Raw genomic sequence first — 25,172 nt, forward strand, 5'->3', positions numbered from 1 at the left:
CAAATCTATAGTACTTTCCCTAAAAAGATGCAAGCACATTCTCCTTTTTTTCCTTGTCAGCGAAGACAAAACCTCTTGTCATAAGTAAATCACTCCCTCCCAAAATCAAAACTCATTCTGGTATGAACACCTGCTGGTATGAAAAAAGGCACCTGACTCAATCACCTTCCATCATGTCTTCAATTCTTTCTCCTTCAAAGAATCTCTTGGATAAATGCATTTCTGCTCAAGAGAGAACGGTCACAGCCACCTGGAAGCTGCACAGGGTTCTACATTTAGGAGCAGATATGGATCCAGCCAACACTGCAAAGAAATTCTGGCTACACTGGGAAATGGGATGGAGAGCAAAGCTAGGCTGCACTGCTCCCTGAAGGCAGGGAGGCACAGATGGGTCTGCTCAGACCTGCAGTCACTACTGTCACACAAGCAGGGCTTTTTTCTTTAGCTCATTCTCTTTCCTATTCAGAACCACTGTAACTCAGACTGTGTGCTGACTTGCAAATGACCACAGTTAATTCTGAGTTACTGAGGACCAATTAATTTACAGCAGTACTTCTGAGTTTTGACAGAATCCAGGAAACTTCTTTCCTGGTGACACAGACAATGAACAAAAGATACTTGCTCTTGGACATTTTGTCAAGGAAAGACTAAAAAAATCCTGGCTGCAGGCAGTGTGAGTGTAGCATATTGGCCAGCAGGACTATTAGCAGAGTTAGAGTCTTAGAAGTGAACATACCTCAGACAAAAGGTAGGAAATCAGAGACTGAAGCTGACCAATATTTTGTAGAAAGTCAAAAACATCAGTCACTTATCTATCATCACAAGAAAAACACTTCAGTATTTACAGAGTTAAAGAAAGGGAAAGGGAAATACTGGCTACCCAAATGAGGATAAAAGAATTTACTGTCCCAGCTTGTGCACACATTTTGCTTTTCACAATACTCTTGATTTTCTCTTTCATTTTTACGCTTTACTAAGGGTCAAAGTTTTGTGTACATGGCAAAAGGAAATCATTGCTGACAAATGGGTGACGCCAAAGACGATTTCCTTTGTCTGCACTTGTAAGGAGAGACATCCCCTGCTCTGGTTCAGCTGCACCCTGGGTTGTCAGCAACTGTCAGCAGTGGTTCAATTTAGTGCATCAAGGAGAGCCCAAACAATTGGGAAAGAATGATTTAAGCCAAGTGGGTCCCACCCAGATCCTCCAGAACACACAGGCGGAACAGCCAAAGCAAGAAAAACATTTAAAAATTATTAGGAAAATGAACAGTAAAAACCCACCAGATCTGGCAGAGGGAGTGAAAGCATCTGAAGTTGCTAAAAGTTGTGACCAAAAAAACAAAAACAAACCACAGCTGATTTGTCAGTTCTCTGACATACAGGATTCCCCATTTCTCCATCATTTTTTCAGAGGAGGCTGTTATAAAGAAGCTAGTGAGAATACCAGTATCATAATTTAATTTATTTTAGATGAAAGACAATCACAAGCCTTATGAACCGGAAGAAAACCAGTGTAGCTGGTTTGAAAGGGACTCTGCCACTTGCCCTACAGAAGGCAAACCCAATTGATGAATATTGCTCTGGTAGTGTCTACCATGACTTTAAATCATGTCACTATTCCCTCTCACACTTTAACAGCCAAAAGAATTACAATCTGCTTGGATTAATGCAGTACACTGTCATTAGGCTGGCAATTAAATCCTATTTCTGAGATTGTGTGATCTGAGTCACCAACATCTGCAAATATCTTTACATCTTGTGTAATAGCTGGCCTCAGATCTTGATACACCAAAGTAAAAAGGCCTTTTTAATGCTTCCCACATTATTTTGGACTTACAACTTCATGATGACAGCAGCTTCTCAAACAGCACATGAATCAAATTTATTACCCCGTTTGTCATGTGGGATTTTCTTAACTCTAAGCCAATAGAGCAACAGCAACTCAAGGTCAGTGTTTATACTTGGTGAATAAAAATTAACCACATGCTCAAAAACATTTTTTGACACTGAAAAGGTATTTAGTCTCAAGGACTTTTGAGATATGCAGAATTCACCAACTCTGGGAATATCTGAGAAAACACCTCAAGCAACATTTCCCTGTCATGCCAGACTCTTGATTTTAAAAAAATAAAGTCTGGCAGCCATTCTACCGCTTCCAACATCAGTAGTCACACATGAGAAAGACAATCTCATTGCAGGATGCTCATCCCAGGAATTAATTCAATCCCAAACAGTATCATTCAATATTTAAACAGATCAGTGTTCCAAATGATGGTTTAGTGGTAAAAGCAGCAGCACAGGAGACCTTTTTGCCATAGAGGTCAGAAATGAGATGGCATGTTATGGGCATGTTTGAAAGCAAACTAGCTCTACAAATCCACTGAAGTGCTACCTTCTCCATCCATAGAAGATGTTGGATAACTGCTGTTAGATAACTTATGTTCAGATAACTGCTTAATTAGAGCCTAACCATGCAGCACAATAACATGTACGCCCTACAGACCTAAATAAGGAACGCTACCTTTAAAAACCTCTATAATCTTTTACTACTTGGAGAGCTGCTTGCAGCACCTGCCACCCTGGAGCTCAGGGCCAGGCCTCCTGGGGCACAGCCAGCACGCAGCCAGCCTGGCAGGAGCGGCAGGGCCAGCCCGGGCAGCGGGCTCGCAGGGCACAGCCCCGGCGCTGCCCCGGGCTCAGCCAGCGCCCCGCGGCCCCGCAGCGCGGCCCCGGCGCCTCCCCGGCCCGCACCTCCTTGATGCGCTTCACCAGCGCGTTCTGGTCGAAGGCCACGGCCTCTGCGCACTGGTGGAGGTGGTCCTGGTAGCGCAGGCACAGCTGCAGCACCTGCTGCGGGTCCAGCTTCTCCAGCTTGGCGTTGGTTGGAGACGTCTGCCCGCTGAGGAGCCCTGCAGAGCAAAGGAAGGCCCAGAGTTAATCCCACTGCTCGTAGTGGCACTTCAGCGGCAATCGGAGAGACAGCAGAACGAACCCGGCCGGCAAGATTTATGAGGGGTGATAAAAAGCTAATTCAGAGTCGTTTAAGGATGTTTTGAATTTGCAGCAGTGCATAGAACAGTTTGCCACAGAGCTCGGCCCTCCCTGACAGAGCCTAAACAGACGCTAAATGCAAGTCCATCATGCACGTCCATCATGCACGTCCATCATGCACGTCCATCATGCACGTCCATCATGCACATCTCCTCAGTTTTCAGTGATATGAAGTCCTGGTTTTTCTCCTCCACAAGCAATCCTAAACTGTGAAGAATGAGCCCTCTCCTAATTTACGTAAGACAGAAGAGGAAGGAGTTGAAATCTGCGTTCTCAGAAGGGCACTGGAGTCATACTATCTTCACCAGACTCACACTGCCAAGACCAGAGCTCTAAAAATTCACTGGTACCTCAAAATAAACCTGAGTAAATAAATGGCCCACCTTAAGTTCAATTATTAGGGGTGAATTGTCTGCATTTTGCCTACCTTGCCTTTTTTAAAGCTTCAGAACTCTTCTACCTTCTAAGGATTTTCTTTACACTCTCAAAGACTAGCAATGTACCTCTTTTTGCTTCTTTAATATGGAATTAAGATCTCTACCTACTTTTTCACAAAAAAACTCACCAAAGAAAAGACATTGGACTTAAAAGTGGGACACTGGTAATATTCAGAGGAGAAAAATTGCCCAGAGAAATTTCTCCTGCCTATTGTTTGTTGCCTACACAGTGCAACTTGAGAATGTCTGCTGAGCTCAAGCATGTGTGTGCCACACTGACCACCTCCCCCACAGCAGCTGGAAAAAATGATGCTAAGCTCTCAAGCCATCCCTTTTTTGCTATTTCATTTACTTACTTTCATTTCATTTTCCTTCAGCATTAGCACAACTCTTTCCTTGTTGGGACACCATCTGTGACAAACTGCACATACACACAATATGCTTTTCCCAAAACATCCATCAAGCTATGTAAACTGAATTCAGTGACTGCACGCATGTGCCCTCTGGGACTCTCATTTTACAGACAGGAAAAGACATTAAAACAGCAAATGTAAGCAAGTATCACACTAAGCAATTAAAAAGTAATAAATGCCAGTTATTTGGATTGGAAAAGCTCTTCTAAGAATGTTCCTCAGTGGAAAATGGAAAGTATTTTGAATGGCCCCCGTGCCTATTGGAAGCTACAACGGGTGACATCGAGTTCTTGCTAAAGCACAAGAACAAGACAGAATCCAAGAAGCAAGTTAGAAATATCTTATGAATATGAGCAAGTTAAACCTTTTTGAAAACATTTGCAGACCAAAATGAAAATAAAAGTAGGACAGTAACTTCATCAAATATGAAGAAGAAGCAGGTTTACGTTTCATCAACATTCAACATCTTATTCTTCCAGGATGCTCTCAATTGCTCTCCACACAAAACCTCATTATAAGAGATTTTAAAAAAAGGTAATTTTGTTTTACTGATTTGTCCACTACAATTGTGTTGCCTCAGTCAAGAGGTCAGGAGAAGAAACAAACCATTTAGTCTCAAAACCCTGTATTAGCAACAGTCAAGTTATTTTTTATATTTTGGAGGAAATAACCTCAAACAAAATCTTAGATGCAGATCTTTCAAATCTACTTTCAGGTAAAGTACAAAACTGACAGAAATAAACTCGCTGAAGGAAATAAGATGTTTTAAAAATTGTTTATGTTTCATATTCTATTGCTTCCTCAGTTCACAAACTGGGATCTTTTACGGTATTATCTTGTCAGGATGAATGTTCAAATAATGTTGTCAACTTTTAATATGCTGAATGTTCACACAGGAATGAAGAGTTCACCATATACCTGAGGCACTTATCCTGTCTCTGCACTGATCAAATACATGATGCTATCAGCAAACTAATTTTCTTTTATTACAAATCTCTCACCAACTTCAAGGGGAAAAAGAAAACTAGACACTGTTTGAGAGATTTAATTAACATGAAGTATGTACTTAGGCCAACTTCTGCCTGCTTATGAGAATTTTGAAGTGGAACAGGCCAAGGACTGTAAAATGAGCTAATAAAGAACATGCTACTTAAACTCATGTACTTACAGCCTTGCACAGGTTACATAATGCTAAAACAAAAATTAATAAACTTAAGCCTCTCATTTCCTATCCTGAAAAACACAAACTCGAGTGAAGGGAGACATTCCCTATTCAGCTGGAATTCCTTCATAAGAAGCAGAGGGGGAAATACAATCCAGTACAAATGTTTGGACTAGGGATAAAAAACAAACATCATATGCTGCTTAAAGATAGACTATGGTATTATTCTGAGTGATGCAGTAAGGAGAAACCAAAGGAATTAGCTTCTCCAAAGACCTCTGGGGTAATGCTGACAATACCAGAGAACAATTTAGCTTATTTTCAACTTGCAAGAAAGGAAAAAGAACAGTAAACAAGAGCCCAAAAAGGCCATGCAGCCTGACAGGAACTCCCATTGTCAGGAGGTCAATCCACCATTTTTTGCTGCTCACTGTAACCACTTCCTAACCATGCTATAAATCCTAACATTTCTTACTAACATTCCCCTCTGCCCCGCTCAGGTGTGACCCCAGCTGGAGCTCCGGGGACCCAGCACAAGACAGACATGGACGTGCTGGAGTGAGGCCACAGCAGGGACACAGAAATGGTCAGAAGGCTGGAACACCCCTCCAGTGAGGAAAGACAGAGCGCTGGGGTTGTTCAGCCTGAGAAACAGAAACCTCCAGGGAGACCTTAGCAGTATTTAAAGGGGCTTGTGAAAAAGACAAAGAAGGACTTTTACCAGGTGACAGAACAAGGGACAGTAGTTTTAAACAAGAAGACATTTTAATTGGACATAAGGAAGACACTGTAAACTTGTCTTTAAACATTGTAAACATGAGTGTGGCGGGAAGTTGGATGTCCCATCCCTGAAAGTGTTCAAGGTAAGGTTGGATGGGACTTTGAGCAACCTCATCTAGTGAAAATGAGTGAAAAATGTCTCTGCCTGTGACAGGGTGGTTGGACTAGATGATCTTCAAAGATCATCTTGTCATCCTCCCAACCAAAACCTCAAACCATCTGATCATCCCCCTAACCAAAACCATTCTGTGATTTAATAAATTTGCTGCATTTTGTGCTTTAGCAAATCTTATTTATATTAATATATTGTATTAGTAAAAATCTCCCCTCTTGAAAATCATTGCTTCCTTCTTAAAGCCTTGTCCCACATTTTGACCTCTCCACTGAACAGGGCCATCCCTCAGTGACTGGTCTACATGTGGTTTGTAAGAGGATATGAGATCACATCTGTTGCAATAACATATTTATTAGGTCACTCTTACAAGTGCCAAAAAGGGGAGAGACAGAGGTCACTGAGTGGCTCAGGCTCACTCCTGAAACATCCAGAACTTGAACCTGGCCACCAGCATATCTCAGAGCAACCAAGCACTGGTGTACTATTCCTTCTGCACTGAGGAAATGGTGCTCCTGTGATTTCTTCTGTGGGATTATTACTCCCCAGCCCCACAAGAGCACAGTTCTGCTCTTAAATGAAAAGAAAACAGCATCGAGAGCTTTCATTTCTTATTAAACTGAATACTCATTTTTCAAGCTGCTGGTTCTCTTCCAAAGAAGGAAGCACACCAGGAATCCTCTGTGCACTGTCTGGAGCCTTGGGAAGAGCTCCTTGGCACATGAGTGATATAACACACCCCAGCATGAGGAGGGAGGGCTCCACGGGGGTGTCGTGGCTGGGGAAAACAGGAACAGGAGAACAGGAGAAGGCCTCCTGCACAGCTCCAGTGCACGGACCAGAAGGGTTTGGCAAGTGCCAAACATTGCACAGTCCTGGCTATCCCATTACACCATAAAACAAGGAAGACCACAGACCACCTCTGTGCCTGCCATGATGACGAGACGTCAAATCTCCCACCTACTCACACATCTGGTCAGCAAACAGCATGACCAGGAGGTGACAAACAGCAGCTGGGACAAAGAAGGAGTCACATTTCTAAAGCACAATGATACTTCAGAAAAAACCAGCTCAATACACCAAGTATGTCGTGCACAGAGAAATATCATATATCACTACAAGGCTAGCTGACCCACAGACTTGACAAATCTGTTATTGTTTCCATATTCCTTGGCAAAGCAGAGGCATGTTAAAACCATTTTCCTCCTACTTAGTCATCTCCTTGCTGGTTCCAGGTCAACATACACGTCCAACAAATCATATCCTACTGAGCAGAAGAAAGCTGTTAGTTTAAAAAGCATTTTTATGACTAGAAGTGAAGTTCTTGAAAGCAAGCTTTTCACGCAATGCTGATCCTGCAAACATACAGAACACAGTACCCCACCACAGTCATGTTCTGCTGCTTTAGTGGGCAATCCCAACAACACTTTGAGTGCTTTCCAACCTGAAAAGCATTAATATTTCTTTTTGACTTCCGTACTTCCACTTGTCAATCCCCATTTCAACCAGTAACAGCAGGCATTACAAGAAGAAAACCAGTAGGTTGTTAATTTGTTATTACAGACAGCAAAGCATATGATGTTGTGGGGTCTTGTTACTAATTCTAACAAAGAGCTGCTGTCATGAGCTAACCAATCTTTCTGTGGAATATAAGAGAGGACTTCAGAAGTTACACCTTCCTAAATCAGACCAGAAGTTTATCTTGCCAGAATACTGCTTCCAACATCTAACAACAGCAGACATTTAGGGAAAAAAACCCATGTTTTTCATGCCTCACAAGATATTAATAAATATTTCAGGCAGAAAAGACTGTGCTCAGTGAAGCTGTGGATACTAGGATTTCACTACTCCTTTTTGAAAGGTGTATCTTTATCTCCACAATATCTTGTGACAATAAGTATGATGCTTATTCACACAGCATGAAAAACCCCTTCTCACTTGCTTTACACTCTGTAGTTGTGCTGTGACACAACAGAAGTCTGGGCAGGTTGTACTTCATTCCAACATCTTTCCAAGCTCAAAAACCCCACTGGATCAGTCTCCTCTCCCACAGATAACTGAATTTCTTGGATTACCTCTGTAATATCTTCAAACACCTCTAATCTGAGGCCTTACTTCTCTCTTTAAAATCCAAGTCAATTCTTCTCCAGAGTAGATTGGTCACACCTCTAAAAATGCAGATGCTTTTGTAACTGCTATCCCTTTGCAGGACCTGCTAATGACCAACATCCTTTTTAAGAGTGTGGACTACAGTGCACATCATCACCTCTTCCCCCAAGACCAAGGTTAAATAAAGCACCAGATTCCACACCATGGTTAGCAGTGGCTCATCAGCTTTACAGAGGCATTCCTGATGCTGGTACCTGGTTTTGGAGGGTTATTACAATGGGCTTTACCATTTTTTCTAAAACCTCTTCTGTGAACACTTCTCATTCATCCTCGTGAAGAATGATGCTTTTCTGAAAGTCCTTTCTGGAGACAATCCCACAGAATCTCCAGCAAGCTTCTAGAGAACCTAAAAAGCTTTTAGGTTTTTTTTATTAAGCACATACAAGTAGAAAATGGCTTTCCTTCAAGCCATTTTGAAGGAGATTTCTATTCTGCTTTCCTGATGACTTCCTAAGTAATCCACTACAGTTTTTAACCTTTCACTCTCCTAACACAAGCATCTTTTTGTCTGGGTTTGGGGTTTTTTTTGTTTTTGGAGTGTGGGTATCTTTTTGCCTACAGGTCCCTTCACACTGCTTTTCCTTCTACCGTTCTTCAAACCCACCTGTACTGCCTGAAACTTATTTCAGCCATTCCCCACTTCTCTTGCCACTCGCATTTTTTTTATGATATTCCTCTTCATAAAATTAATCCAAGACAGTAAAATTTTTCAGCTCTTCCAATTCCATGTGAATCTGAGTAGATTATAGTAGATTATTATTACTATAGTATGTAATAATAATGTAGTATATATAATAATTTCATTTACTATCATCAAGGCAACATTAGTCTGAGCTCAAAAAGAACTAGTGTTTTTCAAGTTTCCAGGAATTTTTCTGTGTTCCAAGGGTATTTAAAAACTATCAACCCCACAACTTGCCTCATCAAGCATTTCTAAAGGTAGAAGCTACCAGTCTGGTCAGCTTCTTAAATAAAGTCTGGCCTCAGTGGCCACAGATTAACTATCATCGTGTCTTCCTTGTTGCTATTTGCATGGGAAGATTGTTTTGCCAGTACCTTCAAGATTCCTAAGTACCAAAAAAAGATCCACAGAAGAAACAGATGAAATTACATCCCTAAAGACGGAGTCTTGTTTCTTGACCGTTGCTGCTTGCACTTGTTTGGGGGCAGCAGCTTGTCATCAGCTGCAAGAGAGAGCTCATTTCCATATATTCTCTATGCAGGTGCACTGTCATCTACTGAAAAGAAAGAATTGCACACCTCTAGCAGAATAAAAGGTATTAAATACTTGCATACAGATATTGTAATTGGATTTACAGGACTCTTACCGACTAAATGCTTTGAATTCTAATTGTGTATTTCCTCTCTCATTCTCAAAAACCAAGAAAAGACTAAATTTTCAGCAAAGCCCGAACAGTTAAAATAACTTTTCTTAAGGTTGTTTTGGTTTTGTTGTGGGGTTTTTGATGGCTTGCTTTTGGTTGGTTGAGGAAGGTTTTGTTTGTTTGTGTGTTTTTTATAACACCTGAGTTAGGAAACATCAATATTTATACACTCAAATTTGAAAACTCACGCCACCCCTAAGAAAAAGGTAATTAGTAAAAGTAAATCATAAAGAAATTAAAACATTAAATAAAAATAAAATCGCAACTATTCATCCAGAAATCTTTAAGCTGAAATGTGGATGACCACATGATCTTTTACTCAGAGCAGTTAATTTTTAAAAATCTCCGTGAAAAAAATACCTTGTACTAAAATACATATTCACTCCAAAACAAAAGTTGGCTTTGTCGCCTTTGTATATTTTCAATTCCTTTGAACTTTAGTGGGGGAGCACAGTGACTGTAGGCAAACTGAATAGCTATTGTGTGAGCAAAGAACACATTTGTATTGTTGCAAAGAATGTTGGCTGTAGCAGCAGATTTTCCCTCTGCTTTGGAGTCAGTACCATGTGACCATTTACTTCTGCATGGGTGACACAGGGGCTGAGGACTCTCCTCTTGTCAAATCCTTTAAGAGGCAACTTTTCTGAGCACAGAGCCCAAATGTGCTCTCTGTGTCAATTCCCCACCTGGGTCTCCTACACTCTCTAAATTACAGCCTGCAAGACATTAGTCACTGAAATATATAAATGTAAAATCACCTCCCCTTTTCTTCCTCCACCACGTGTCTTAAATACAAACATTAAGAGGATTCAGGACATTTAGGCTTCTATAAAAAGGCAGCTTGCTACCATACTAAGACAAACCCCCCACATTGTTACCAATTTCCACCTATTGAGGTCACATAACTTACATTAAAGAAACTGATTCAGAGGGGAATTTGCTGTTACTATTATTTACATTAAGTAAGTATTTGTTTGCAATATTTAAAATAAGTGAAGTTGAAATAAATCAGAAATGCTGCCTCATTTAGGTTGTTAGGAACCTGAATGTCCAAAAGAAAAGGAAAAAAAGGTGCAACATCTGCAGGTGCTGAGATTTCAGTCTGGAGTCTGAAAGAAAGATGTGCCCCTCTGCAAATACAAGATTGCCCAGGGGTTACACCTTCAAAAAGTTCCCAGAGGTTGCCACAAAACTGGAAACTCCTTTTGCAGCTTCAGGTAGGGAAAAAGGTACACAATATAGCCTGAAGAAAGCACACAGCTGCACTTCGTCAACTAAAAGTGTCAAGATCCTCCTTAGTCCATCTTCCCGTGAACTTTTCACTTCTAGAGAACAGAATATGGAAAAGAAGTGGTTTTGACTAAACAGTTCCAATATCATAGTGCCAGCTTCCTGCAGCAGACCTCAAAGTATAAAAATAGACACAAGGGTGGAAAAAAGGACAGGGTTATTCACAGGGAGTGAGAGAGGATGCTCTTATGCTATGCAATAAACTGTATTTGCTTTGCAACACCCTTTTTTTCTTCAAAATGCACTACAAGAGACCTATGGGGTACAATCATCTGATCATACAAGCACCACACATCCAAGGGCTGCAGCTGACCCTATATTCTAACTACTCTGCAAACCCAAAAGCTACAAGACTAACATCATCTTAAAAGATGAGGAATTGGGACACCAAGACATTCGACAATTTATCTGAGACCACATGGAAGCTGCTGTCCCTTGGCCTGATGACTTCAGCACCAGAACATCCCCTCCCTTTCTCTGACCCTCAAATACCAAACACCAGAGGGACAGGCAGCAGAGGAGCCTCATTTCCTACAGCACCACAAGGGCTGAGCCCTGAGCATTGACACTTCCACACAGATTCCCAGATATCTGCTAAAGGTTCATAGAAGCCAGAGCCAAATCAACAGCTTCTTCCTTCTGACTCCCAAACTCATGCTCCACGGAAAGGAAGATCCAGCTCCCACCTTCCTCATCACGTGCCTCACCACAGCTCTTGCACAGAAAATTATTCACTCCACTAAAACCACAGACAACTAATCCTGTGGTTTTCTCTTTCCTCGAGGGGAGCAAAAGGAATCAGAGCACCACAAAATCAAATACTAGAGCTTGTCCCAGGAGAGGCAGGAGAGGGGGAAGAAAGGACAGAGGAGAACTTCTCTGTTCCAGCAGCAACAAGATGTCACTCCAATGTCCCTTCAGTGTCAATTATTTTATGTGTGCAAAGCCTTGAGTGAGTCTCAACTTTACCTGTCCATCCATCTTCCTTAAAATAATGGGACCTTAACTGCCTTTTGTATCTCTCTCGCTGCAAAGTTTTCTAGGCTGTAGATGGGTAAGAAATGGGACAGCAGGATCAAATAAACTCAATTTCTTTTAAAGAATTTTTTTTAAAAACTACAAGCCAAAACCCATGCAACTGATTCTATTACTAGTATTAAAGGCAAGCCTCACAGCAATGTTTATTTTATTTTAGGCAAAAGTGCATGGGTGCATCCACAACACAGCCCATACCAGCAGAAAAAAAAGCCCCAAAATACAGCAATTTGTGGTTTAGAAAAAAGGTGACATCTGAAATCACTTCTAAGCACAACGGCACCCACATGAAGTTGGGGTATGTTTGCTATCCCACAATAACCAGCCTGTGTACACACACTAACTCCAGGTAAACAATGGGGCACATGCACTGTGCTGCTTACACCAAGAGCCCAGAACTTTGGAAAAAATTAACAGGCAACAGTGTCAGTTTATTTTCAGGCATTTTCTTCAGTTCAGATGTAAATCTGAGAGTCTTATTTGCAATTTACTTTCACAGCATGATACAGAGCAAGATTGATCAACAGGCCATTTACTAACAGGTTTGGCAAGTCCAAGATTTCAGTGTTTTCCATGCATGGAGAAAACTGTTTTAAAAGTGGTAGAGAAAACCTTCACAAAAAGAGTTCCTTTTTAAATAAGTAATAGGATCTCTTGGTGAATGTTTTATCAGTACTTTATAATTGCAAACCAAGCCCAGTGCTGGTATAACCATCATTTATATTCATGAAACACAGTTCCTCTTCGGTACTTTTTACAGAATCACAGAATATTCTGAGTTGGAAGGGACTCACAACAATCATCAACTCCAACTCATTTACTTCCTATCAGTTTTGTACCCACACAATACAGTGGACAGAACAATGGCACATTGCCATAATAAAAAGAATGATGGCCATATCATGGCCTTTGCCTGTTTTTCAAGAGCAATATTTAAAATGTACATTAAAGAAGCACTGTCCAAAATCTACTATTGGCACGTTATAGCCACAGGTACTAGGAACAGTAATTTATCTCTAGGAAAATACAGCAAAGAACAAGAGTAAGCTTGTAAATGCAACAGAGTTGACATTTTCTACTTTATCTTCTTTACTCACATGCAACCCAACTTATCACTTAGCAGTTTTGTTAGCAATGTGGGCTGCCATGTCATGTGCAATTTTAATTTGAATGACACTTTTCTACTCTGAAAACTCTTCACCAGCCTGACTTGAAATGGCTGCACTGATCAGGAGTAGCAAAGTCCAAGCAGGGCTGAGGAAACATTTGATATTTTATAATCCCTACATACATAGCTCATACATCATATACTTTACAGAAATTAAGAAATGGTTCCTTACTTTTTCTTATAGCAAGTTTAACTGGATTCTCTTGTTTTTTAGGGTAAGTGGTTATCTACTAAAAAGTTCAGAAGGAAACATGGAGCTGGCATGAAATTGTAACAACTAAATTTAGGATACTGAAATGACCTAAAAGCTGAGTTGGGGAGGGAAGCAGGCTACACCACACACACTATTTACTTCTGACAGTATTTTTAAGAAACTAATCACTCAGCTTGCAGGGCCTTATTATGGCACCTAAAACATTCAACAGTTACAATTACACTTACAGAAGTAAGTGGCCCTCTGTGCTCTGTATTACCTCTGTATTTATCATCTTCTGTCAAATACTGTCAAGTGCAACATGCCTTGAAGAAAGACAAAGCACAAAAAGGAATCCTTAGCACAGAGTTGTTTTAAAATTCCCGGGGCAGGGGGGGAATAAAGCAAACTGCACCTCTCAGTTTACATTCCTTCTGCAGTTCAGTAAATGAACTCATTAGTAAAACTATTATGAAAGAGCGTAATCTCACTATTAAAATAAGCTGCTACTTAAGCAAGCTTTGAATACCTAATGACAACATTTGTGTGATCCTGTCCTTCTAGGCAACTGCAGTCTAGGAGTACTGCCTTTACCAGCTGTAAGTAACAGCCCAGGGTCAGGAAGCCTGGGAGCTTCCTGAGCCTGACTCCAGCACGTGCACCACCTCTCTGCAGTTAGAAATAGCCAGAATACAACAATTCATTCATTCCTCCACTTAACCCCCTCAAAACAGGGCAGCTGTAAAAACATCCCCCCTTATTTTTTTTTTTTATTTTTCTATATCCAGCCTGCTGATGGTGTGCTCACACACAGCACGAACCGGTTTCCTATGTCTGTCATGGAAACTATCAGTCATTTTACGGCAAAACGTCACCATAAAGGTTTTAATAAGTGGCAGGTGGAGTTTTGCTCATCCTAAATCACATCTCCTTCACGGTATGTTGGGGTATTAGTTGTTGGTTTTTTTGGGCTTGGATTGAAGGCACTTGAGATGGTAGTTTATATTTGAATGTGTTTATTATTTTTTATTAGCAAAATAGTTTACTACTGTGAGTTTGGTAGCTTTTCATTAGAAGGTACAAAATGGTTAACAATTTTTCATTACAAGGACTCTTAAGACTAAACTATTTAATTAAGAACTGACACAGATTATTTTCTCTTTTAACTCATTAACTGATTCCATAGAGTCTGTAATGCAGACTTTTCTGCTTAATTACAAAATGCTACTCAAACCCATGAAGAAGGAAAAGCATGAAGAAGAAACCTAGGACAACAGCCTGTGTCTTCTATCTTGCTTCTATTTACAACATACTAAAAATCTCAAAACTTAAATTTTTCATCTAAGTGATACACCTACATTACTCTCTATAATCCATTTTACACTTTCATGGATTCTAGTCTATCTTAAAGTCTAAGAAACTTTCTCCATGAATAAAAGTCAAAGTCAATGCTCTCCTTAAAGTCAAAACACTCCAAAACAAAAAAAATATTCCCAATACTCTAAGTTTCCACAAAGGTACTTATAAGGTCCTTTACAATATCTATAAAGCTTTCCAGCTGGAAAGCCTCCTAGCAGTTGGAAAAGTCCCCTGTCCCTGTTAAAGACACGCTCTCAGAACTATATCCTGAGTAGATCTTGGGGTGCTGTCCTGAAAATGGAATTCATCTTGTTGCTCTGCCACTCCTCCTTGCCTTTCTTGTTCCAGTTCTGGTTCTCACTGAGCTCCTGCACAGATGGATTCAGCCCACCAACCTACCAGAAAACTCCTGGATTCTCCTCATCCCACTGAGCCAAGCTGGCTCACAAGGACACCAACAAGCCTCAGCAGGAGCACAAAACACAAAGCCATAGGTATGTCCTCCCTCCTCACAGCTGTTACATCAACTCTCCTGCTCTGGGGACGATCCGGAGACAGACAGACAGACATTCTTCCACAGTCTGGGGCAGAGTCTGGCATGCAAACTTATAAAAGCACCTCCCTGAGCACAGAATTCACTCTTGGCATAATCTCCCTGCGCTGTGAGGAAGATCGTGTTATGGATACGTACAACACTGGAATACCACCAAGGAGAGTGATTGTGGTACACGAGGACATACTAATACCAGATGCTCCTAGTACTAGAAAACAGGCACAACAGCCAAACAGAACTAAAAACACTGAACAGTTACTCAGCTGCTGAGTTTAACATTAATATAAATACACGTCCATAAAGCTCACTTTCTCTTCATTGAAACAATACTTGGTTTGTGACACTGACAACAATTAATTCTGCAGCTATTAACAGAAAGCAGCTGTTCCAGATGCTGTTTTCGTATCAGGTCCTATGCAAACACCTCCACTTTTGCAGTGATTTTAGCACTGCTTTTTCAAACAACACAAAAACAGACTGAGAGGTTTATTTCAGTAAAGGCCACACATTTTTTTTGAAGTTGTAGGGGAAGAATTTTGATCAACTGGGATCACCTGTAACCACAGGGGTGATGATAGAAAAACCATTTTTTCTTCTCAAATTATGAAGCATTTCTTGTTCTTACTAATATAAATACATGTTGACTCTACATCTCTGCTCTAACAATAAAAGTTTAAAAGCAATGAGAAAACAAACTGTGATAGTGCAGACACATATGCATCTCTTCCTGGACTGGAGAAGAAAGAATAGGAAAACCAGCTCTACAGAAACACGAGCAACATCAACACGTAACAGTATCTACCTCTTCAACTTATTTAAAATTAATGTAGAAAACAACTTATAACATGGTAGAACTGTAAAGTCCAGAGCTTTGACTTCTTAAGACTCTCCTAAAAATTCACTAGAACCCTAAATATTTTCATTTAACTGTGTAGGTAATGAATGTGTTATTTTTTCCCCTTCTTTTGACCTAACTTAGGAGAGGAGGACAGCACTTGCAACAGCAGTTAAATTATTTGTTTTGATTCTGAAAGCTTTCGGTAAAGGAGTGGAACATGCAACAAACCTGATTGTTCCTCCTTCCCAAGTGAAACTGCCTGCACTTATCGAAGGCTCCAGCCAACACAAACACAACAGCTTTTTCTTTTCCTTGTCCAGTGTGCCTTGAGGGCTGATGCACTGTTCTTTGCTCGTGCCCAGAGCTGAGTCACCGCAAAGGCCTCGAGTGCACACGAGTCCAGCAAGGTCATTCACCAGAGACTGCTCCAGTCTACCTCCACACCGTGCTGGCTGAGTGTTCTGAAGGAGACAGCGTGCTCCAGCAGGAAGTGATCAAATGGAAAAGCTTCCAGAGGGTCTCACATACCTCAGGGAATCCCATAGCAAGAGGGTCAATGTAAAGCTTTTCCTCCTTACACTGCCACAGCAGCGCTACAAGGCTGGTGGTGAGAGCCAGAGGAACATCTTACATTGTTTAACTGATCTGAAAAGTTTGGGCTCTAAACAACCCAGCTCTCAAATCCTGTAACATTCTGGAAGAGAATGGCCCCATTTCCCACAAGGGCTGTTTGATAACCACACAAACACCTCAGAGATGTTTGGATAGCTCAGGTTGCTGATAGCAACCCATGCACATAGTGAGGATGAGGAAAGGGAAGGATACACGACATAAAGTACATCACATCCATATTCCTGGAAGGCTCAGTACTGGCACCTCTTCCAGCCTAGGAGAGCTCTTTTCTAGTTTAACTTGAGCCACTTTAGAAATGGTGTGCTCTGAGCTAGAGTGCATGAACACAGAACAAACACCATACAACTCCTGTTCTTGCTATACATTTTTAAACAATTTTTTCTTAGAATCCCTGTCACTTCTATGCTCTGCAGGAGCATTCCTACAGGGGATGATGAGCAGTAAATGTTTCAGCATAGACAACCCATAGATTAAATGCTGTTAAAGATTTCCCATTGTTTTTTGGTTTTAGAAGATTGTTTGTTTCATTTCTAGGAGCAGTTTTTTCAGGAACTGTTCTATCACAACACTCATTCATCATACCTACATCTCTTCTGCGGTGCTTTTCCAGACTGCTCACCTTGAAATTCACCAAATATCTACCAGTTGTTGCTTCTTGGCTAGCAAGTGGTCCCTGTTGAAAGGCAGCTTTCACTGCTCTGCTGCCTATGTGATGTCTTTTTCTACAGAGAAAACTCTGCATTACTTGAAGTATAAAATATGATGAAGCTTCAAAATAAGGACATACAGAGATTGAGGGTGAGGTGATGTCCTCCTGATCATTGGCCAGGGACAGAACCTACCAGAGGTCACAAAAGCTGAACTTCTTTATTCAAGCAGAAATTCCCATTGAAGCCAAATGAGGTTTTGTTGAATGAGGGCCACAGGAATAAGCCTGTAGTACACTCTGGACTGGGAGCAAGTCAAAGCAAATTATGCAATAGCTGTCAGGAATCTGTGTACAGCTCTGCAGAGCCACAGTGCAGGAGAAGCCCTGGTCCATCCTTTACTTCTGTCTATTTATGTCCCAGCACTGAGACCCCTTCCAACAAAACAAGCCATGCTTTAGTATATTTTTATTAGAACAATTTGTAGCAAATAGCTCTCTCCTCCTCTTCCTCTTTCCCCTCCCCTCCTTCCCACCGTTCCCTCTCCTTCCTCTTGCTGTGTTGTGCTGTTTGTGTGGAAAAAAACGAGCTCCCGCCCTTGCCAAGAGTGACATCAACTCATTCTTATCCGGTGATGTCCAGCAGAATCTTCCTCTGATAAACATTTGCTCAGTGTCAGAGCCCCAAGGTTACTGGCTGCATTTTGCTTTCATTGTTGTTTGTTTTCTGACACTTTGCTGCTCGTTATTACATTAAAATCCTCCCCCCTGCATGTCTTCGACCTGGAGCCGAGTGAGGCGGTGAACAGGACATTCCTTGCTGCTTACCCGGGTCTCCCACCACCCCCTTCCCCTGAAACAAGAGTCTGTTTGTCTCTCTGTGAACAAGAAAAAGCTGATACTGCAGAGAAGAAGAAGAAAAAAAAAAAAAAGGACAAACGTGAAAAAAATTTAGGAGTGCAGATCTATGTCTTTTTAGCCTTAGGTTTCTTTCTTTTTTTTTTTTTAACAGATTTTCTTCTATCCTTTACTAGCATGCTCTGAAGTTAATGAAGAACCATAGCTGATTAATGGGGCTGGTGTCCCTCTCACCTGATGGAGAACCTCCTCTTCTCCCCTCCCTCCTTTATCCATCCTCTCCTCACAAGCCACCAGCTTTCTGGAGAAAAGGGAAGCAAATTATCCCTTTCCAGGCATGTTCCCCATATCCCTTACCCAAGCTGGCATTTATTTATAAATGACAGATGACAGATTATTTATATCTGAAGTACATCAACCTCTGCTTTCAGACAACTAGGGCTGAATTAAATGTATTACCGTCAGTCCATGGGCCCAGGGAGCCCATGGACAATCTATTAAAGCAATAAGCAGAGTAAATTTTGACAAAACCTAAAGTGCTGAGTAAAGGTCAAGAGCCCTGAAATGTCTAGCAGTGAATAAAGACTGGAAACAGACACCTTTTACCCTGACTGGCTCTTACATACAATTCTATCAAAGAGCAAGCACTCTACAAAAACTTCGACTTCCAGGATAATTGATATGTTGCAGCTACAACTGCATCCCTCCCTGGGTCACTGGAGGGGAAGAAAAATCCATTTGTACAGTTATCCAGAAGGAAAGGCCTGCTGTAAATGGAAGGTGTTCTGCTAGCACCAACCTACTGTCTCCCACCTTTCTAGGAAACCCATCCTAAAATCTCCCCCAGTGTTCAGGAAAAGGCTGCAGCTGTTCTTAACAGCTCATGAAAACAATGTTCTTTTAGCTTCTATGTGACACAATGGACAACAAGTACCTTCAGAAAGACAGTAAAGAAAAAAATTTAGTTTTGAATATTACCATGAACATATGCCAGCTGTACTGGAGCATTAGAAGCACCCAGAAAAACCCACAGGAAATGACTCCTTGCCCTGCCACTGGAACTCAGAGAAGGCTGTTAGAAGGCAGAAAGGCAAGATGACAACAGTAATCCAGTGATTAGACAGGCCAATCAACCTCTCCTTGCATTTCTTCAACCTTTCCAGTTCTCAATGGTGTCTCCAGTACCACCTGGATCCCAGCAGTACCTGCTGCCACAGGGCTCCCTGAAACATCCTCTCACAGAACAGCAAGCTCTGTTGTTAAGTAGTTCCCTGTATTAATTTTTTCTAGTTCATAGAGAAAATGTTAACAAACAAGACAGTTCCTCCTCATCACCTGGTTTTCTAAAAGCCTTGGTTGCTTTAATGGAAGTAGGCAGAGTACAAGTAACAATCATAGTCAAGGTCAGGCAAGAAATATGTTCTTAAACCATGAGGAAGCAACATCCAGGCTCTGAAATTAACTTTAATCAACAAATGAGACTTTTTAATCTCAATTTTCAGTGAGAAGGTTGCCATCCTCTAGAGAGGTGTTTGAGAAGACCTTATGTCTTCTTTTCTTAATAGCTCTTTCAGAATTGCAAAATATTAGTAGCAGCTGAAAAATGAAGTGTCATTGAATACAAACTTTGCAAAGTGATACGCTTAATCTCCTTGGTATCTCCTCTCTCTTTCCAATAAGACAGCCAGCCTAAATAAATGGAAATTCCCCTCTTGCCTTGAAGGCCTAATAAGATGCTACAACAACTAGTGTAACTGATTGCCCTCAAAGTTATCCTACTACTGTAACAGATTGCCCTCAAAGTTATCCTGCCCTTTTCCACACAGACAGGCAGATGCACCAACACCTCACACAGAAACACTATAAACCTTTAACCAAACATGAACAAGCATGCCGTAAAAACCCTACACAAACTATACACACCAGTCTTAAAATAAAATTTAAAAAAGACTGATTTTCCAGAACACACAAAGAACATTTTTAGCACAAAATTGCTTACAAGCATTTGCATTGAAACATATCTTAACACAGTGTCCAGACAGAGCTGAGTGGACAAAGGAGGAATGTTTTTGGAGGGATAGAGAAGCCTATCCACTCGATGCTACCCCATCAGTGGTTGTTTTGCTGTCCTAAAGGTGAAACAAGCCTTGGTTGACAAGCAGGGATGCAGTTCCATAGGAAACCTGAGTGCCAGGTCCCACCTGTGCTCATTTTAGGGTTGAGTTCTTTTCTAGGGTATCTTTTTTTACAGCATTTGAAGTATGTGAGTATTTCCAGTACCCAGAAATAGGATGTTTGGTCACAGAAATACTGACAGGAACACAAATTCCCAAACGACCTTGGCTATAATTAACCATCTAATTTTAGTGGCATTTGGCCGACCGACACCTCCCTGGCTGGTTTGTTTCAGCAGACAGATTGACTGCAGAAATTGCCAGAGCTGTCCTCCAGTAGGACACACCCCATGCAACAAGGGAGGTGAGAGCTGCAATACAGCAATTCATATGCCTGTGAACAAAATAAACACTTTTTTTTCACAACAGGAATTAAAAAACATATAGCAGTGCCATCTCAGGGGTTTAATTAGATTCAAATGAAGCCTGATAACAAAACATCTTATCAGAAGCTTTTCTTTCAACAAAACCAATTAGTATCAATTGAAACAGAACCAGCTGAGATAAACATGTACACAGCATGCATAACCTTGAGGTCCACAATGCCTAATAATTAAGTACTGGATCATTTCCCATACTCAAGAGAGAGAAGTTTGTATAAATCAACAATAATCAAAGGAAAGTTTTTCTCCTATGGGGACAAGAAGGGTTTGAATCCAATACATTTATTTCAGCCAGTTGTCCTTGTGAAACTGAGCCATGGCACAGCTCAGGTTTTCTGTGCAGCTTTTTGAGATCTCCAGACAAGATTGTGAACTTTTCCTTCCTAACATTTTGACTTACTTTCTTCCAAAAATGAGTCCACATTTCCAAAGTCTCTTACAGAAAAGAAAAGCCACAGCTCATTAGCAGAATTCCCACCCAAAACTGTACTTATCCACCTCCTTTCCTTTCCCTGCTCTTTTGCAACCTTCTGTCTCTGCCTCTGCACTACTATTTCTTTGTAATTTCCTGTTTCAAAAAATATTTATCTGGACCTTTTAATTAGCAATGGTTCAATGGGTCCTCACTTACTGACACAGATTTTAGCTTCATACAGCCTCTAAATGGGCTGGAGAAAAGTGAGGTACTGGTTGAGCTGCCAGGCTCAAAGGGTTGTGGTAAGTGGAATGAAGTCCAGCTGGAGAACAGTTACTGGTGGTGTGACTCCAGACCATGATACTGGGGCCAATATTGTTTTACATGTTTATAAATGACCTAGATGAAGGGACAGAGCTCCCTCAGCAAACTTGCAGATTATACAAAATAGCTGAAAACACCTCTGCCATTCAGAGGCACCTTTACAGGCTGGAGCAATGTGCTGATGGGAATCTCATGAAATTCAGCAACACAAAATGCAGAGTCCTGCACCAGGGGAGCAGCCACCCTGAGCCCCAGCTCATGCTGGGGGAGAGAGCAGCCTCACAGAGAAGGACTCACAGACAGACAGCAAGCTGGACATGAGCCCACAGCAAGCCTCTGCAGCAGAAGCAGCCAAGAGATCCGGGGCTGCACAGGGAGGAGCTGCCAGCAGATCAAGGAAGGTGGTCCTTCCATTCTGCCCAGCACAGCCCAGTGCTGCGCTTCCCAGCACAAGGCAGGCATGGACATGCTGGCACAAAGTCCAGTGAAGGATCACAGAGATCATTAAGAGGCTACAAATCTGTCCCACAAGGGAAGGCTGAGTGAGCTGCTTATCCTCAAGAAGAAAAGGCACGGAGGAGAATCCCTTCTAAACACCTGATGGGAGGCAGAAAAGGAGTCAGGCTCTTCTCAAGTATGGAGTGAAAGGAGAAGACATAGTGGACAAAAACTGAAACACATATATATATAAGCTAATTTGGTTTTGTTTAGCTGATTTTTTTTTTACTATGAAGGCGATCCAACAGTGGATCAGGTACCCAAAGAAGCTGGGGAGTCTCCATCCCTGGAGATATTCAAAACACAACCAAACAGGGTCTTGGGCAATCCACTTTTGCTGACCCAGCTTTGTACAGGGAAACTGGACTAGTGCTTCTTCAGAGGAACCAGCCACCTTCAGCAACCCTGAGCAATGGCCAAAGACAAATGTTAGGGTCTTTAAGGGCACTGATGACTTGTAAACAGTGCTTCTGTAATCTCTGCTACTCTTAAAGAACATTACAAAACTTCTCAGCACATTACCCCTTTGCAATTAAGATCATTCTATATCCTTCCAACAAAGAGCTCCACAGAAGTGCTACCAGAACAGAACTTTTAACTTGCACCAAGCTCTAACTCAGTGTTTGCACTCTGCCTCTTTTCCCCCCACTTGGTTCATGCAAACTGGCCAAGTGCAGCCTGGGTGGGAGAAGCAGCAGCAAGGAGCACATCATCTGCATTCTGGCACCGCCTGCGACCACAGAATGCACATGTTTCCTATAACATGGAAGAATGCTTCTGACAGCACTTCACATTCATTCACAGGGCCAAATTCCTTTCTTAGTTCCTGAAAAATGGAGCAAGCTCACTGTGGTCAGGACACAATATCAGGCCATTGTAATTACTGTACATGTGAATGTGTGCATGCCCCCATCCCACACGTTGAGACTCAGCACTACTTCCATAACTGCATTGCTAATTTCATGATGTGTAGTATTTTTTCTTTCAACATTAGCAAAGTTACAGGACTGTCTCCTGTGCTTCTAGACATGCTGGCTTCAGAGAGCTTGAAAACACATGTTCTTCCCATACTACTCCATTTGCCTTCTGATTTTTGTCTACAAAGCAAAATGTCTAAGTGGTAATGTTTGTGGTTAGCATGCAACTCTTCAGTGTTTGTGGCTGATAAAGACGACTGTCATTCAACCAGAACACTTCAATCCACATCAAGTCTTTCCTTAGAGAGAACTAAGGTAAACACAGGCGTTTCAACTTCCAATTTCTGTGATGCCCACGTAAGTTCTTCAAAATCATGCATGACTATCACCCAAACGAGTTGTGGACAGGAACACTCCCCCGAGGTTACACAGGAAGAAGGTACAACTCCCCCTCCTGCATGAGTCATGCACCCCCTGCCACCTGCACCCACTGCCTTCAACAATCACACAGAGCTTATCTTTTCAACAGGAGCAGCTTCACCCTTCTCTCCTCCAAGCGAAGGGCATGAAGCCCTGCTCTGGTCCTCTTTACCAAAAGCATTCCAAGATCTATGACGGAAAGCCACTCCTTTGCTTCATTTAACCCAACCTCTCCCCTCTCAGAGCACACCAAACTTCACAGCTATTTATCTCCAACCTCCCTATGTTCAATCTTTAAGAAGGCACTCTCTTCTCCACCAGACTAACACCACAAAACATGTTTGGCAGATTCCACTGGTTTTGAGACCAGAACACTGTCAGGTCTCAGTACAGTTTAAAAAAGAGAAGCGAGGTCTGAACATTTTGCAATAGCACCATCATCTCTGCACGCTTTAACTAATCTGTCCTGGTTTAACCAGCTGGGGCAGGAGTTAAGGAGTTTTGTCTGCATCCTTCAGGTTTCACTGCAAGAGTTCCAGAATGTTATCCCAGAGAACCTGGAAAAGAGGAAGCAGTTTGCATCCCAGATGTTAACCTTCACCCAGTCACTGCCAGACACTGACACAGGCTGGAAACACAGGGCAGAAAACTCTAACTCTGGAGAAACAAATCACTTCTCAACTATGGCTGCAGCACAAAAATCACAATGTAAAGAAACTCAAGTTTCCTTCTCTAACGACACAATACTGAAGGTATGATGTCTTTGACTCTTGTCACTGAAATTATTTTTAAAATGGTGACTTTCCCTACAGCCAAATGTCACCTTCCCCACAACCATTAGACCATATCCTGCAAGGCTTCATTCATTCTTTCATCCATGGTGCTGTACACCCTGAAATCCTGGAAGTCTCTTTCCATCCTCTTCTTATTTCCTAAGGAAAATTTTTAAAACTGGTAAAAGCACAGTGTAAAAATCCTACCATTTAACTATCAAGAAATTATACTGCTGCTATGAAATGAATTAATGAGCAGCCCTTGACAATATCACTGCCCTTGTTTGCAACAGGTCTTTCCAGCAAGCATAGGAAGATAATTAAAATTCTGTCCTTTTCATTTTTATCCAAAAGCAATGGAATTAACCCATAGGATTTTTTACTTATTTTCTTTTCTCTTAAAATTGGCAGCAAAATAAATCACTAAACCTCTTGAGGAATGAGGACAGTCCATGGAAGCCCAAGCTCAAATACTTAAAGTAAGGGTATAAGCCCCCAAACTTGTTTTTGCTTTGAATTTGTGTTCAGGATTGCTGGAAGAAACTCTGTATTTCATCATACAAGGCAGGCCAATTTAAGCCAAAGCTGCTGTCCTACATCCCCACATGCAACCCAAATACACTATATTGACCTCTCCTTTACATCACTGTTGCTTTTACAGCTAAGTGGAAAGCTAGTTCAGGGAAATGAGATGGAGAGAAACCAGTGTTGTTTTAGAGAGGGTAGGGTTAAGTTTTCAGTTGGCTCAGCTCCCTGTCTGGCTGCATGAGAGGCAGGGATGACACAAGGGAGCAGGGAAAACAAGCTGCCTTCAACCAGCTTTAAGCTCCAACTGAACTTGGCCAGCCAGCTGGAAGGTCAGGAGATGGAACCTGCTGTGCTCATGCCACTCCCCAAAGACCACTGCAGTGCTTGAGGTGTGTACAATGCACATGCTTAAAACTAAAAAGCTTTGTGAAGAGGTACAAGTCAGCACTGAACAAGCAGGCAAAGCTACAGAGCCCAGTATAGGCTCTTGCAAAAGATGCAGGCTGAGGTCTGGGGGAAGTGCACAGCCCGAGCTCAGGGACATACTTTATTAGCTGAAAATGATTCTGCCCCACTCCTCTGGTTTGAGACTCCCTGACACTGCCTCACACTGCCCACAAGTTAGTCCCCAACACCCAAATCTATTCCTTCCCAAGGC

The 25,172-nt window shown here is 41.7% G+C and overlaps 1 protein-coding gene and 1 long non-coding RNA gene across 2 annotated transcripts in view; one reads left to right on the forward strand and one right to left on the reverse strand.

The window, feature by feature from the left end:
- Positions 1–25,172, reverse strand: part of BORCS5 (BLOC-1 related complex subunit 5) — a 61,566-nt gene that overhangs the window by 16,425 nt on the left and 19,969 nt on the right. The window contains exon 3 of the mRNA XM_064421102.1: positions 2,752–2,909. Coding sequence (XP_064277172.1) covers positions 2,752–2,909 — 158 coding nt within the window. The remainder of the gene's footprint in view (positions 1–2,751; positions 2,910–25,172) is intronic.
- On the forward strand, positions 2,905–11,810 carry LOC135301004 (uncharacterized). Its single transcript, XR_010362762.1, has 2 exons — positions 2,905–5,926; positions 11,584–11,810. It is a non-coding gene; the product is annotated as an uncharacterized LOC135301004 (long non-coding RNA).

This window comes from Passer domesticus, chromosome 5 (genome assembly GCF_036417665.1).
Source record: "Passer domesticus isolate bPasDom1 chromosome 5, bPasDom1.hap1, whole genome shotgun sequence".
Taxonomy (NCBI): Eukaryota; Metazoa; Chordata; class Aves; order Passeriformes; family Passeridae; genus Passer; species Passer domesticus.